The 14958-nt window shown below is 38.7% G+C and overlaps 1 protein-coding gene across 1 annotated transcript in view; it reads left to right on the forward strand.

Annotated features, from left to right (window-relative positions):
• Nucleotides 1–14184, forward strand: part of GPLD1 (glycosylphosphatidylinositol specific phospholipase D1) — a 98463-nt gene extending 84279 nt beyond the window's left edge. Inside the window, exons 16-25 of the mRNA XM_006888650.1 lie at nucleotides 366–440; nucleotides 541–697; nucleotides 2305–2446; nucleotides 3231–3336; nucleotides 3416–3509; nucleotides 4708–4884; nucleotides 7208–7368; nucleotides 9430–9456; nucleotides 9582–9632; nucleotides 14098–14184. Coding sequence (XP_006888712.1) covers nucleotides 366–440; nucleotides 541–697; nucleotides 2305–2446; nucleotides 3231–3336; nucleotides 3416–3509; nucleotides 4708–4884; nucleotides 7208–7368; nucleotides 9430–9456; nucleotides 9582–9632; nucleotides 14098–14184 — 1077 coding nt within the window. The remainder of the gene's footprint in view (nucleotides 1–365; nucleotides 441–540; nucleotides 698–2304; nucleotides 2447–3230; nucleotides 3337–3415; nucleotides 3510–4707; nucleotides 4885–7207; nucleotides 7369–9429; nucleotides 9457–9581; nucleotides 9633–14097) is intronic.
• The last annotated feature ends 774 nt before the right edge of the window (nucleotides 14185–14958 follow it).

Genomic DNA, 14958 nt, shown 5'->3' on the forward strand with positions numbered 1-14958 from the left:
CTGGTTTCGTTTTAGCTTTTTTTCAGGCTTCTTAGTGGCCATGTAGCATACACCTTTCCCCATCTTTGCTTACTTGCTTTATCTGCTCTTTTATATCTCAAAATAGATTGATTTAAAATAAACCTTATTAACATAGCAAAGTTCATTCCTGTGTGGGATTGTAAACACAGGTGTAGGGTTTAGTACCTGCAACACTTAGGGGGTGGGGGTTCCAGTTCAGTTCATGACAGGGGAGTACTTGTGGTCTGTTGGGAATGAAATTATGGCGCTGCACAGTCTGGGGATCTGGGAGCTATTAGGCTCTTGCTAGATTCTTGGCTGAACAGCTGAACCTTCTGACTGCTTTATTATTTGTCCCCATCTAGGGAGCAGTGTACGTCTACTTTGGTTCTAAAGAAGGAAGGATGTCTTCTTCCCCTAACATCACCATCTCTTGCCAGGTATATTTAGCATTTCAGCCAAGTGCAGAGATCTAGCTCTCCCTGCCTCCTATGGGCCTCCACTGCTGAGTAAGAAGTGATTTCCTGATTTCCTCTTAAGGACACTTACTGTAACCTGGGCTGGACGCTCCTGGCCACAGATGTGAATGGAGATGGTGAACCTGACCTGGTGATAGGTTCCCCCTTTGCACCAGGTGGAGGGAAGCAAAAGGGGATTGTGGCTGTGTTTCATTCTGACCCCAGCCGGCCTGAAAAAGGTAATGCTTGACTGGATGATAGAAAGAGACTGCTAAAGCTCTCTGTGTCTGATTATTTCTCTTGCATATGTTCCTTCCACTTTTCATATTATTCTACACTCTAACAAGTGCTCTAGATTCTATCTATCTATCATCTATCTATCTATCTATCTATCTATCTATCTATCTATCTATCTATCATCAATTTGCCTGAGATAATCTTTAAACTGTAAACCAAGAAGATCCCCCATAGGACCACTATTATAAAAAGCTAAAGAATAGTTTAAATACAGATAAAATTGTTCTTGGATGGTTATCTGGGATGGGAAAGGAGAAAGAGGGGATAAAAATGAAGAAATAGAACATAAACACATATTAAGAAGGGTGAAACCAAAGGCACCATACAATAAGGGGCTGATCAGCACAGTGTCATTAAAGAAAGGGAAGACACAGAGACACAGACAGGGATACTTCAAGAAAGATACATGGAAATCAGTAAAGGACATGGGAAACTTGCAATTTCATTTTGGGTATAGAAATTAACATTACAGAACAAAATCTCTATGAATGATTGAATGAAAAATTAATCTGCTTTGTAACTTCCACTCAAACTACAATTAATGAACAAACCTAGCTTAAGTAATGAAAAATGTTTGCCTTATTTCAGAATTATACTCTTTTAAGAACTGTTCATGTGGGATTAAATTAGAAATTCTTAGTGGATGGGGAGTTTGTATTAATGGAGAAACAACTCAGAAAAGGAGGGTGAGAATGGATGCATGACTCCAAAATGCACTCATACATTTTTCTCATTCTTCTTGAATCAAGACTGACTCATAGCTGACCCTCTGGTAGGTTTTCAGAGGCAGGAAATTGCACAGGAGAACATTTCCCAGTTTTCTCCTTTCAAACCACTGGTTGATTTGAACCACTCGGGCCCACCTTTGAGTTAGCAGCACAACTCTCTACCAGAGAGCTCCTAAGAATGTAATCAGTGTCACTGAATTACACAAGTACCAGCTGTTGAGTTAATGTATTTTCCTTTGTGTATATGCTCCACAACAATAACAACAAATCAAGATAGATTAGTTTTAAAAATTAAAAAAAAAAGATGATCCAATTTTAAGACCCAGACCTGAAGAGAATAGGGTCATTCTTATAGTCTCCTATCATAGGAATAGATATTCTGAGGTGGTTTGCGAGCAACTGTTTGTCTGTGGCATTCTAAAATGTCCACAAGAAAGGGCTTCCACTTCCTCCAATATTCTATGGCCTCATATTAGAAGTATAATTCTTTCCTTTTTATTATGATTTGAGTAGAAGTTTTCAAAGCATATTGTTGTTTTGGCCTGTTTCCTCTTCTTCCCCAATTGCTCAAGCACATAATTCTAAAACATCAATCACAGTACAAATAGTGTCTAATGGTCTTTTTATTCCACATTGTTCTTTTTTTAAGTGTAAGATCTGGATGCTGTATAGTTTCTAATATCTGCATGGGGACATGTAAGAGTTCTGGTTAAATTTTAACAGAAAGAACCCCAGCTTCTCTTCAAACCGACACCAGGACCCACTCTTTGCACCCTGTTCATCCTTCCATGTAAAGTAAAGGGGCTGGTCATCTTGTTTAGAAAAGCTGAGCGTGGAGGCTGCTGACTGGCTGTTGAGAGGCGAGGAGGACTTTGCCTGGTTTGGATATTCCCTCCACAGCATCCGGATGAACAACAAGACTTTGCTGTTGGTCGGGAGCCCAACCTGGAAGGACACTAGCAGGTAAGCCCTGATGCTGGAGCTCAGGGAGTTGGTGAAAACTCCATTGGAAGCTCATTGAATATGACATTCAGAGAAGTAGGCTAAAAAGTTCTCTGCTTTGAGGAAAACCTAAGGATCTGATAGGTTGCTCAGAAGTTTAAAGGTTAAATGGACAGATGAACTTATATTTGGTGGCTGGTCACATAGGTGGCTAAGTGGTAGAATATTCCCTTGCCATGCAGGGGAAAGCCCACACCAATTACATTCCCAATCAACCCATGCACGTACAATGTACAGCCATTACTTATCTATTACTGGAGGTTTATATGCTACTGTGAATCGAAACAGGTTTCAACAGAGCTTCTAAACTAAGATGAAAGGGGAAGAAAGACCTGGCAATCTATATTAAAAATATCAGTCAATGAAAACCCTATTGATCAGAATAATATAAAGTATACCTGATTGTGGGGGGTGGTACAGGAACAGGCAGCATTTCTTTCCATTGTGCATGGTATCATCATGAGTTAGGGGCTGACTCTATGATAGCTATCAATAATATAATAACCCATTTGGTGTAAAGTTGCAAAGAATGATAGGCATTGCATCCAGAGAACTTGGATTCTGAGACTCACTCTGAAAGCATGCAACTTCTGTGCCTAGGATCATGAGGTCCGAGAGCAGGTGGAGGGTGTCAATGGGATGAAGTGCATTCTTTGCCCTTGGCCCTCACCTGGGGCTACTGCTTCTCTAAGCTCCTGGCTGACCTCTAATCTGAGCCCTGTGTGTGTTTGTTTTTTTTTCCCAGTGTAGGCCCTTTATCCCACAAGCAGGATGAGAAACCAAACCTCGGAAGGGTGTATGGCTATTTCCCGCCAAATAATCAAAGTTGGTTTACAATTTCTGGAGACAAGGTATGGCAGCCCCTCCCAAGGAATGCAGGTTTGACAAGGCTTTCTTAGCTCTGCAGTACTAATGTGTTGCCTTTTACAGGCGATGGGCAAACTGGGCACCTCGCTGTCCAGTGGCCATGTGATGCTGAATGGGATAATGACACAGGTGCTTCTGGTGGGAGCTCCGACTCACGGTAGGTCACTCACCATGACACTGCTGCCCCTTCTGCCCTCCTTTTTCCCCCTAACAAAACAAAAGATTTACACCTTTCTCATGACTGCCAAAAGAATAAATCTGTCTTGGAGGAAGTACAACCAGCCTGCTCCTTAGAGGCAATGATGGTGAAATTTTGTCTCACATTCTTTAGTCATTCCATCAGGAGGGATGCATCCTTGGAGAAAGATATTATACTGGGAAAAGTGGAGAGTCAGAGAAAGAGGGGAAGACCTTCAGCAAGATGGATTGACACAGTGTCTATAACAATGGGCTTTAGTTTGGCTGAGATTTGTGGGGATGGTGCAGGATAGGGCAAGGTTCAGAGTTGTTCATAGCATCACTGAGTCACAGTCAACTTGATGGCACCTGTGGAGCTAGAACTTTGAAAAATGGCTTTTCTGTCCATTGTGTTAGCCCCTTAGTACATTGTCATTCTCCATGACAAGAGAACAGTGTAAATGAGGTCAGTTCCTTACCCAGGAGTAACCATGTTGCTAGTATTTCTCTGGTATACAGTAATGCCAAAGTATAAGGAAGCAGAAAAGTAATTTCTAAAAGGAAAGTCTTGTGGCTCCTTGAATATCTCAAATAGAGTGAAAATGATGGAATCTGATGACTTAGGATTTTTTTTTGTCATTGTTAATTGATAGTCCACTCAATGGCACTTAACAACAAAAATATTGTTAATTATCTAAAATGTATACAATAACCCATTGTCTAATTTGCATCATTATAGGAATAAGCTGCCTTGAAATGGCTGAAATTTTTAATGTACTTTAATAATTTTAAAATTTTTAGTATAAATAGCCTATCTTGGTGAAATTATTCTAAGATATATTCCTCTCCTTTTATAGATGGTAACTACTAGTCATTTTAATATTTTAACATTTCATCCCTTCTCTTGGACCTTTCAGACAATTTGGCAAGTAGACTCATAAATCATCTAGATTGATATAAAAATATTTTTTAAAAAAACTGATCTAGCTGTACTGGAGAACATGGTTTAGTGGGCAGATAAATTCAAGCTTCCTAGTCCTTGCCTTCAGAACCCAGATCTTGAGAAAACTTCCAGGACAGAGAGCTTGGATTGACCTGACATACACCTGTTAGCCCCAGGATAAGAGGCAGAGAGGTACACACAGGTATTCCTGATGTATCACTTTGGTGCCTTTCAGATGACATGTCCAAGATGGCGTTTTTTACTATGACCTTGCACCAAGGTGGAAGCACTCGCATGTATGCAATCACAGAGGATGCACAACCTGCTTTGCTCAGCACCTTCAGTGGGGATCGCCGCTTCGCTCGATTTGGTGGAGTTCTGCACCTGAGTGATCTGGATAATGATGGCTTGGGTAAGGAAGAAATGATGCCTTTAGCCAAGTACAACTGAGCCCTTTAACTCACTGGACCAGTTTCTTAATTTATTAGATCATCTAGGCTCTGCCCTCATAATTAATGACACAGTGACCCAACAGCCTTTTGTTACATTTTGAATCATAAAAGAACAAGGCTAGATATAAGAATTAACACTTGCTGGTGGTAAATATGTGCTCTTGGTGCCTCCTTGCCCACCCATATCTGTGACAGTTAGTCATAATGTGGTGGTGTTTGTGTTGTTTTGATGTTGGAAACTATGCTACTGGTATTTCAAGTTCTTTGGAGTAGAGGCTTCAGTGGAGCTTGCACACTGAGGCAGACCAAGATGAAAGGCCTGGTGACCTACTTTCAGAAATCAGCCAGATTGCTCACAACAGAACACTATCCTGCTCACAACCGGACGTTCTCTGATGTAGTTGGAAGGTACTAAACATACACAGTGGTTGCTATAATGTACCAATGATTGTGAAGATGGCCCAGGATCAGGTACCATTTCATTCTATTTTAGTACATGGGAGTCATCATGGGTCAGAATTGACCTGGTAGCAATTAACAATCACAACAGCCTCTACAATGATGGAACCTTTGAATTACTCATGCCAGTTGTTACTGATGAATGATGAGATAGAAACAAAAGGTTATGACTCTATCAGAGTGAAATAAATGTGTTATTGTTGTTAGGTGCTGTCAAATTGAATATAATTCATAATGACTCTATGAATAACAGACCTGAATCCCCTCCTCTCCTGTGCCATCCTCATCATCTCTGATACACTTGAGCTCATTGCTGCAGTCACCATGCCAGTCCATCTCAATGGGAGTCTTCCACTCTTTAGCTGACCGTCCTCCCTTCTAAGCATAATATCCTTTTCCAAGGAATAAGAGTCAAAGTTTTTCATGCTTTTCTCCAAGGAACATTTCAGCTGAACCATTTATAAAACATACTTGTCCATTCTTTTGTCAGTACATGGGATATTCTGCTAAATTTCTCCTTTCCAATACTATAAGTAGGAGGCACCAATTCTTTTGTCATCCTTATTCATTTTCCAGTTCTCAGATACATAGCAAGTACTTAAAAAAGCATAGTCTGAATCAGGTGCATCTTAGTCTTCAAACTGACATCGTTATTCAGTATTTTTGAGAGGTACCTGATAGTGGACTTGCCTAAAGAAGCAATACGCCTCCTTATCTTCTGATGGCTGGTAGCAAAGGTGTTGATTGTGGACCCAAGAAAGACAAAAAATCATGAACAGTTTCAATCCTTTCTCCATCTATCATAATGTTTCCCACTGTCCCAGTGGTAAGAACCTTTGTTTTCTTGATGTTAAGATTCAATCTATATTGAAGGCTATAGTCTTTGATCTTCTGCACCAAGCACTTCAGGTCTCATTCTCTTTTAGCAACAAGGTTGCCATCTGTATAATGCAGGCTGTTAATAAGTCTTCCTCCAATCCTGATGCCACGTTCTTCTTCAATAGTGTCCAGTTTCATGAATTATTTGCTCAGCAAACAGATTGAATAAGTATGGGGAAGAATAAAACCCTGATGCATATCCTTCTCAATTTTAAGCCATACAGTGTTTCCTTGATCCATTTGGATAACAGTGTCTTGATCCAGATATTCATTTCACATGAACACAATTAAGTGTTTGGAATTTCCATTCTTCTCAGTATTAGCCATAGTTTGTTATTACCCACACAGTCAAATGCTTTTGCATAGTCAATAAAACCCAGATAGATATTCTTCTGATATTTTCTGCTTTTAGCCAGGATCCATCTGATATTAGCAGTGATATCCCTAGTGCCACAGTCTCTTCTAAATTCAGCTTCAACTTCTGGGAATTCCCTGTTGATGTATGTTTTTGGATGATCTTCAGTAGTATTTTGCTTGCTTATGATATTAATAATATTTTTTAGTAATTTTCACATTTCATTACATCACTTTACTTGAGAATAGGAACAAAATATGTATCTCTTCCAGTCAGCCAGTCCTCGAAATTTCCTGGCATAGACTGGTAAGCATGTCCAAGGTTGTATATGTTAGCTGAAAAAGACATCAATTGGTATCTCTATGTATTCCTTCCATCTTCTTTTGATGCTTCCTGGATCATTCAAGATTTTGCCTGTGGCATTTCTTTCAGTTTTAAAATGTTGAATTGTTCCCTTTTTATTCTCTTTGCACATTTTGTTAGACTTTAAAAATAGTATTCGTAGGAGATTATTTAGGGATCTAGTGAGAACGATGACAAGTGAGGAGTTATTGTATACAATGCTTCCTTCTGTATCTAATTTTTCACAGATGAAATCATCATGGCAGCCCCTCTAAGGATATCAGATATCACCTCTGGACTAATTGGGGGAGAAGATGGCCGTGTTTATGTATATAATGGCAATCATACCACCCTTGGTGACATGACAGGAAAATGCAAATCATGGCTTACTCCATGTCCAGAAGAAAAGGTAAAAATTTGTCTTACAAAATTCTACACCTATGGGAAAGGAACACTATTTGCTAATTCCTTGCTAGATCATGTCCACTGTAGATTTCTTGCCTATTTTACCTGAACTTGGTGGTCCTGAGAGAAAGGAAAAATCACTTGCCCTCATTTTGTAGGTTGAGTGAGCTGCAGTTTTGCATCATTTGCTCTCAGAATGAAGGTGTAGTTGTACTCGGTATCATTGTCACTGGGCAGCCTACCACTGCTTAGTTAGGAGTCCACAGCAAAAGAAAGGAAATGGTCCACAGACCTGCAGTTTCATTAAATGTCTGTCTGCTCTTGTGTCTTTTTTTTCATTATTTGCTTTATCCTATCTCTCAGGTGGATCCTCTTAAGTTTAATAAGGGCCTACAACACTTGGCTATCCTTTTCCTTTGTTGGGAGCATTATTTTTTTAATTTAAAAATGATTATTTTTAAAATTACAAAATTAATGAATGTGTATTGTAAACATTTCTGAAAATATATCAAAGTACAAAGAAGAAATTGAAAATCATCTACCTAGAATTCACTATGTAATGATACCTGCTAGCCTTTTTTTTAGTGCACCATAGTCTTTATTTCCCCTAAGCTTTTTAATTTTAATGAAAGTTAACAGAAAAGTTGGATTTCATTCATTCATTGTTGCACATTTTCCTTCCTCTCTCTCTTCCCCCTCCCCTAGTTCACCTTCTTCTTTTAAAAAATATTCATTTATTGTTGTACAATTTCCTCCTTCTGACCCCCCTTCTTCTCCCCCTCCCCCTTTTTTTATGTGTGTACATCTAGCAGATTTCCCCCGAATAAATTTAGTTACTACCACTCATTATTTGAGGGAATTTGATGGTGCAGTGGTTAAGTGCTTGACAGCCAGTCAAATGGTTGGCTGTTCAAACTCATTGTCAATCCTCATAGGAGAAGATCAGGTGATCTGCTTCCATAAATAGTCTATGAAACCTTATGGGGTTTTATTCTGTCCTACAGGGAGAAAGACAGTCTCCTCCCTTGAGATTTATAGCCTCTGAAAAATCTGCTGGAAGGTAGTGATGATTCGGTTCCAGCTCAACAGCATGTAACAACAACATAGGATCACTATAAATCAGAATCAACCTCTAGTACACAGCACTGTGTGTTTATACTGTGCTCAGTAGTGTGTGTGCCAATTGCTGGTAAATAATAAGTTTGCATTGTGCTTGTTTACATATAGAAACTGAAGAACAGAAATGTAATTTATTAAAGGGTACACTGCTAAAAAATGGCAGTACCAGGATTTGAACCAATATTCCAAAATGCTCTCTTGACCAGTATACTATGTGTGTGCGCTTTAGTAACTGTTAGACATATTTTTGTTCATAATTTTAGAACTTGATTTTTTTAACCTAACAGGACATTGAGAATATTTTCCTATGTCATCCTACATTCTTAGGCAGTTTGGCATTTCCTAGCTGCCAGATGTTTTGGTTAGCAGCACAACATGCTATAGACTATGCCACTAGAGCTCCTTAGGGCTCTTTTATCTAATGAAAATACCCTGTTTTAACCCTTGTGTAAGTAACTACTACTGGTCACTTAGGTCACTTTTAACAGTGGCTAAGGTGTTGCATTGCTAACCCAAATGGACACAGTTCCACCAGGTGCTCCATAAGAGCTCCTGTGCAATTTACTGCCTCTGAAAACCCAGAGGATCAGCTTTGACTCATCAGTGCATAACAACAAATAATGATATGGTGTTTACATATAAACACTTTTATAATACCCTGACATCCTTCCCCACTCCCCTACAGCTAAAGTCCTACAAGTAGCATTTCTGGGAACAGCTGGCATGCATTTTTAATGGCTATTTTGGAAATGTAGGAAAAGACATTAGTTGTTGTTGTGTACCCTTAAGTCAGAACCGACCCTCTAGCAGGTTTCCAGAGGGAGTTAATTGCAGGGGAGGAGACTGCCCATTCTTTTCCCATAGAGCAGCTGGTGGATTCAAACCACATGCCTTCGAGATTGCAGAAAATACTAGTAACATTCTTTTTCTCTCCTTTATTTTTCAGGCCCAGTATGTATTGATTTCTCCTGAAGTAAGTATCCTCTATTCAAGGAGGAGGACTTTAAAATATGCCTTCTTTTCTTGTCATGTTAAAGTGATAAATAATTGTAGTAAGTCCTCAAAAGGTCACTGACAAATGCTATGTTTGTTTTCTAGGCAAGTTCAAGGTTTGGGAGTGCTATGATCACTGTGATGTCCAAGGGAAAGGTGAGTTGAAGGAGTGCATTTGATGTTTACAGTTGTTCTCAGGCTGGGACTCAGTGAAAACTGTACCTTGTTTACATTTTAGATACTGTTTTTATTTGAAATCTAGAAATATATACACATACAATAAATCTAGTGCAAACCCATCACTTAAATTTTTCTATGTGTGTGAAAAGTTCCTTTCTCTAACTAACTCTTCAATTTTATTCCCTATGGCAGAGGTTGGCTAGCCATTGTCCACAGTCCAAATCCAGTTTGTGGTCTTTGTAAAGCCCAAGAATTAAAGATAGTGATTGCATTTTCAAATATTAATTATTTGAGCCAACAGAAGACTACTTTGTGACCACTGAAATTTATGTGTAGTTCACATTTATGTGGCTTCATCTGTGGCTACCTGATATGTGACACAACATCAGAGTCAGTTGTGTTGGAGACAAAGTTTAAAATATTCAACCTTTCACAGAAAAAGTTTGCCAACATTTGATCTATAAAATAATGAAGTGGTGATATTATGGTGTGTTTTATCAAAAACTTTTCTTTCAGAGTTTTTGTATGACAATAGATACATACATAGTTTGACTTCTCATCATTTCATTTTACTGTACTATTTTTGTTTCTTTACAAAATAAATACAGGTAAACCTCTCCGATTCTTTTTAAATATCTGTATAATATTTTAATGTCTGGATGTACTACATTTTCTTTTACTGGCTCACACTCTCATAGATATTTAGGTTATACTTTGTTGAAAATACTATTAAAATGGTATAGTGAAAATTCTTAGTTCTCTATATATTTATGTAGATATCCCTGTAGGTTGTATGTCTAGAAGTAAGATTGTTGGATCAAAGGAAGTAGGTATTTTAAACTTTTATAAGTATAAAAAACTGAAGTATCTTAAAGTATGCCTGCACACTAATTCCATTTTAAATGAAACCATAAACCATTCATTTACTTTACGGCATTGCAGAGAGCTGTGATAATCTTAAGAGACATGAAGAAACAAAAAGCAAAAACCCTATTCTTGAGGGACATGAAATACTTATACACATGGAGAATTAAATAAAATGCAAAGCAGATGAAATGCTAAATAGTTTTGGAAAGGATGAACTGGATATGAAGGGCTGGTGAAGCCTTCACATATTTAGAATAGTAAATCATAGAGTGCAATCATGGTTCAGTGGTAAACTTTTTGCCTTTTATGTGAGAGACCTTGGTTCAATTCCCAGCAATGAACCTCATGTATTATTTGTTAATGAAGGCCTGCATTTTAAAAAACGTCAAGAGCTATGGGCTGAGTTCTAGTTTCTGAAGTGCGGTGAAACTGCCCTCTAGTGGCTAAAATTTTAAGTGACTTTTGCTTTAAGCCATTATTTTTGACAGCAAAAATTTTCGTTTAACCACCCATAAAACACACACACACAAATCAAGGCAATTCTTTTTAAAATTCCAAATATTTATTTTTCAAGTCTCTATGCTATTATAACTCATATTTTTATATATTGGCTTTTTAAATTTTATTAATTTTAATGAACATTTACAGAGATTTTGGATTTCCATTAATTTATATATTGGCTTTAATGCAGTCCTAATATGTAGTTCTCGCAGCTATATTGTTATCAGTGTCATTAATGATGCTGTGTCTAGTTTACAGCCTCAATCCATCTGTACTGGATGTAAATAGTTCTGACATACGACACCACTTACTGCCTCTCAAGTTTTGATATTAGTTCTGTTTTCTCGGGAAAAAAATTACGCTATTTTCTTTCTGGTAAGAATAAACATTTAAAAAATTGCCTTCTGTATTGTAAGAAGTATATAAAATATAAACATATAATAATATGCTAATATAATATTTTTTTCTATAAAGGAGATTGAGTCATGGAGTTAAGTTGCAAGTTAAATAACTTTTTCAGGGTCATGATCTAGGAGTGCATCAGTGCTGATACATGGAATAAAAGAAACATACACTGTTATGCTTTAAAAAGAATACATTGCTGTAGTAAATTTTAACTCATGTTATCCTATTGTTGTTGTTGTTATGTGCCGTCGAGTCGTTTGCGACTCATAGCGACCCTATGCACAATAGCCCTAAACCCTGCTCTATCCTGCGCCAACCGCACTGCCTCTGACACATCCATCCCGATTACCCCAGTCACCGAATCAATCCATCTCATAGAGGGTCTTCCCCTCCTGCGCTGTCCCTCCACCCTCCCAAGCATGATGTCCCTCTCCAAGGACCCGTCCCTCCTGGCAACATGTCCAAAGTATGTCAGATGAAGCCCCAGACTCCTTGCCTCCAAGGAGTAGCTTGGTTTGGTCCTCTCCAAGATGCATCTGTTTTCCTGGCAGTCCATGGTACATTCAGTACTCTTCTCCAGCACCACAGCTCAAAAGCATCAACTCTCCTTCTGTCCTCCCTAGTCATTGTCCAACTCTCTGATGCATAACAAGCGATTGCAAAGACCATGGCCTGTATCAGGCGCACCTTAGTCTCCAGAGAGACACCGTTGCTCCTGAGTACATTAGAGAGGTCCCTAACAGCAGACTTTCCCATCGCGATACTATAGGATAGAATAAAACTGCCCTATAGGAATTCCAAGGCTATAAATATTTTCAGAAGCTGACTGCCTACGTCTTTCCTCATGGAGTTCAGCTGAGTTTGGGAGAAAGATGGGCAATCTCCTTATAAATGACTTACAGAAAACCCAGTGGAGGGCCAGGGGTGAATCAGTTCTGATTTGACAGTATGTAACAACATCATCTTTTAATTAGCAATAGAGCATCTAACTACTGCAAAAGCAGGGCTCCCAACCTAGACAAAAATGAACTATTAATTGAATTCTCAAAAGTTATAGTAACAATGCTTTATATCCTGAGGTAGGCTTTTTATGTAAAATTTGCTCTTATTCCAAAAATTATCTAGAACTTGTGTATTCTTTAAATAAATCATACATGTATCAACTTCATCAAGGCCAATTGGTGCTCGTAGAGGTGTAGCTCATCTAATTTGAATGTTTTGATTCCCTTTGTACAACTCTGCAAGTTTACCTTCCTACTGTTAGTACACTTGGGCCTTTGTTGAAATGGCTTTACTTTCCCAGCACACACCTGAGAAAGGGACCCTGAAGAACTGAATGCAAAGATAAGTCAGACTCTATATTTTAAAAAGAGACAAGGTGTATCTGTGAATAATCAGGGGGTGGCCTTTCCTGGAACTTGAGCAAAAATTGTTTAAAAAAACACCTTTTCCTTTCGGGGCATATGAACATTAAGTAATGAAATTGTTAACAATTAAACTAGAATTTGGACTTGGCACTTCCTGGGGTGATGCTACCTCTTGTGGGGCTTCTTAGAGCCAGCCTGTGACCTTCAAGAGCAGTAATGTCTGTTACACTGGACATCAGAGGTGTCACCACCCAAAATATGACCTCTTCCCCTCATGCCTATAGACCATCCACTCAATCAATATATGATGACCAAAAGTCGAGAGGACAGAAGCAACTGCTACCAAGTCTGGTCAGGGAAGTCTGGGGAGTAATGGGGGCTGGGCTGGACTTGGAGATGAGGTAGCAGGGAGTAGGGAGAGAAGTGAGGGAGGAGCCTGAGGAGGGGGAGTAGTGAGGGAGGGTGTCATTTTAGGAATAATGGTGGTTCACCTAAAGTGGGAAGGAGGAACTAGCTCATGGCCAAACTCCATGTGAATTTACTAAGTGAACAATTGTATAAATAAGAGAAGGTATTTAAAGTGCTGTTTGTCTCTTAAAAAAAAGGAAAAGTTTAGATTTCTGTGCATTAAAAGAGATGATACAGCAAAGGGCTGAGCATAGCATCTGACACACGGTTAAAAACTCAGCAAGCAAAAACCAGTATTGGGATTCTCAAGCTGATAAAAAATTAAATCAACGAGACTAATGTCTCAGAAAGTTGGTTGCTTTCTGTTTCTGAGAAAAGCAGGTTTATTGCCTATATTTCATTTGCTGGCATTGGTTGAGAATAATGTCTGTCAGTTTTTAAAAAATTAAAGTCCAACCTCAAAGTCTGATTTGCTGTCACTGAAATGCCTAAAACTTGAAGCCATTTTTGCAGGCAATTGGGAGCGATGGCGCTTACAATGTTTCAAGGACAGTAAATGGTGATAAGCACCACTGAGAAAACCAGCCAGTGTAGAAGTCTTCATTATTCCAGAAATGCCATCCACATTACACAACTAGAATTTTGGGGTGATGTACATCTCTTCTATGTGCCAGAAAAGGGTCTAGAATGTTATCTCTCAACTGCTGTTTTCTGAATCCTTAGGTCTGAGAAGATGATATTCCAACAAAAGAATGAAGCATTTAAATTCAATCCATGATTGATTATCTTATTCATTTAATATGTCTAGTGTGCATGACACCTGTACTACTAGCAGGAAGTTCCCAGATGTTCAAATGAATACTGAATGATGTCTGAATTATGTTCCCTGACAGAACCAAGTTGTCATTGCTGCTGGAAGGAGTTCTCTGGGAGCCCGACTTTCTGGAGCACTTCACATCTATAACCTTGGCTCAGATTGAAGATTTTGCTCAATTTTCCTAATTTCTCCCCTTCCCACCACACCATGTTGAATTCTTTCTGGACTGAGAGTTCTGGTGGACAAATAAGCACACCCAGCAGAGACGGCAGACCCAAATAGAGCTAGTAGAGGTCAGACTTCTGGGAGTAGGCATACTACAGCAAAGCAATCAGGAAATTTGACAGCAAATTAAGTCAGGAGACCCTGATGACGCACATCCTCTTTCAAAGCTTTCCTCCCATAACTGACATATTTTCAGTCCCCAAACCTAATGTATGACCAATTTCCTCTTCCACACAAATGTCTATCCTGCCTTTTCAATGCCTGTAAAGGTCTCATTATCTCTTAGAAAGTATGTATATTCCTGAAGTCCTCCTAAAATCACATTTTTTTTAAAAAAAATTGCTGATCCATCCCAAAATGTAATAGAAAGGATTGTATGCAGAAATAATGAGGAGGAGAAATAATAGTGAGAATGCACAGTAGTAATATTCTTACAGCTCCACATAATTTGTTCATTTGTTCTGAATGATGGTGATAGCACTTTCCATGTTTTACATATGAAGGATATATGAATAAAGCTTTTTTCTGCTTTCTGATGCTATTCTAAAAGGCTATCAAGCTAGACTATAGTGACTTTTTATTAGCTTTATGTCATACTAAGAAAGGTCTTTGTTGCTTTCAACTCAAAAGTCACTGCTGTCCAGTTAGTACTGTCTTATGCTGTTGTTGTGCACCTTCAAGTCAGAACTGACCCATAGCTGACCCGCTGGTG

This window comes from Elephantulus edwardii, unplaced genomic scaffold (genome assembly GCF_000299155.1).
Source record: "Elephantulus edwardii isolate Elephantulus edwardi_28Jun2011 unplaced genomic scaffold, EleEdw1.0 scaffold00070, whole genome shotgun sequence".
Classification (NCBI taxonomy): Eukaryota; Metazoa; Chordata; class Mammalia; order Macroscelidea; family Macroscelididae; genus Elephantulus; species Elephantulus edwardii.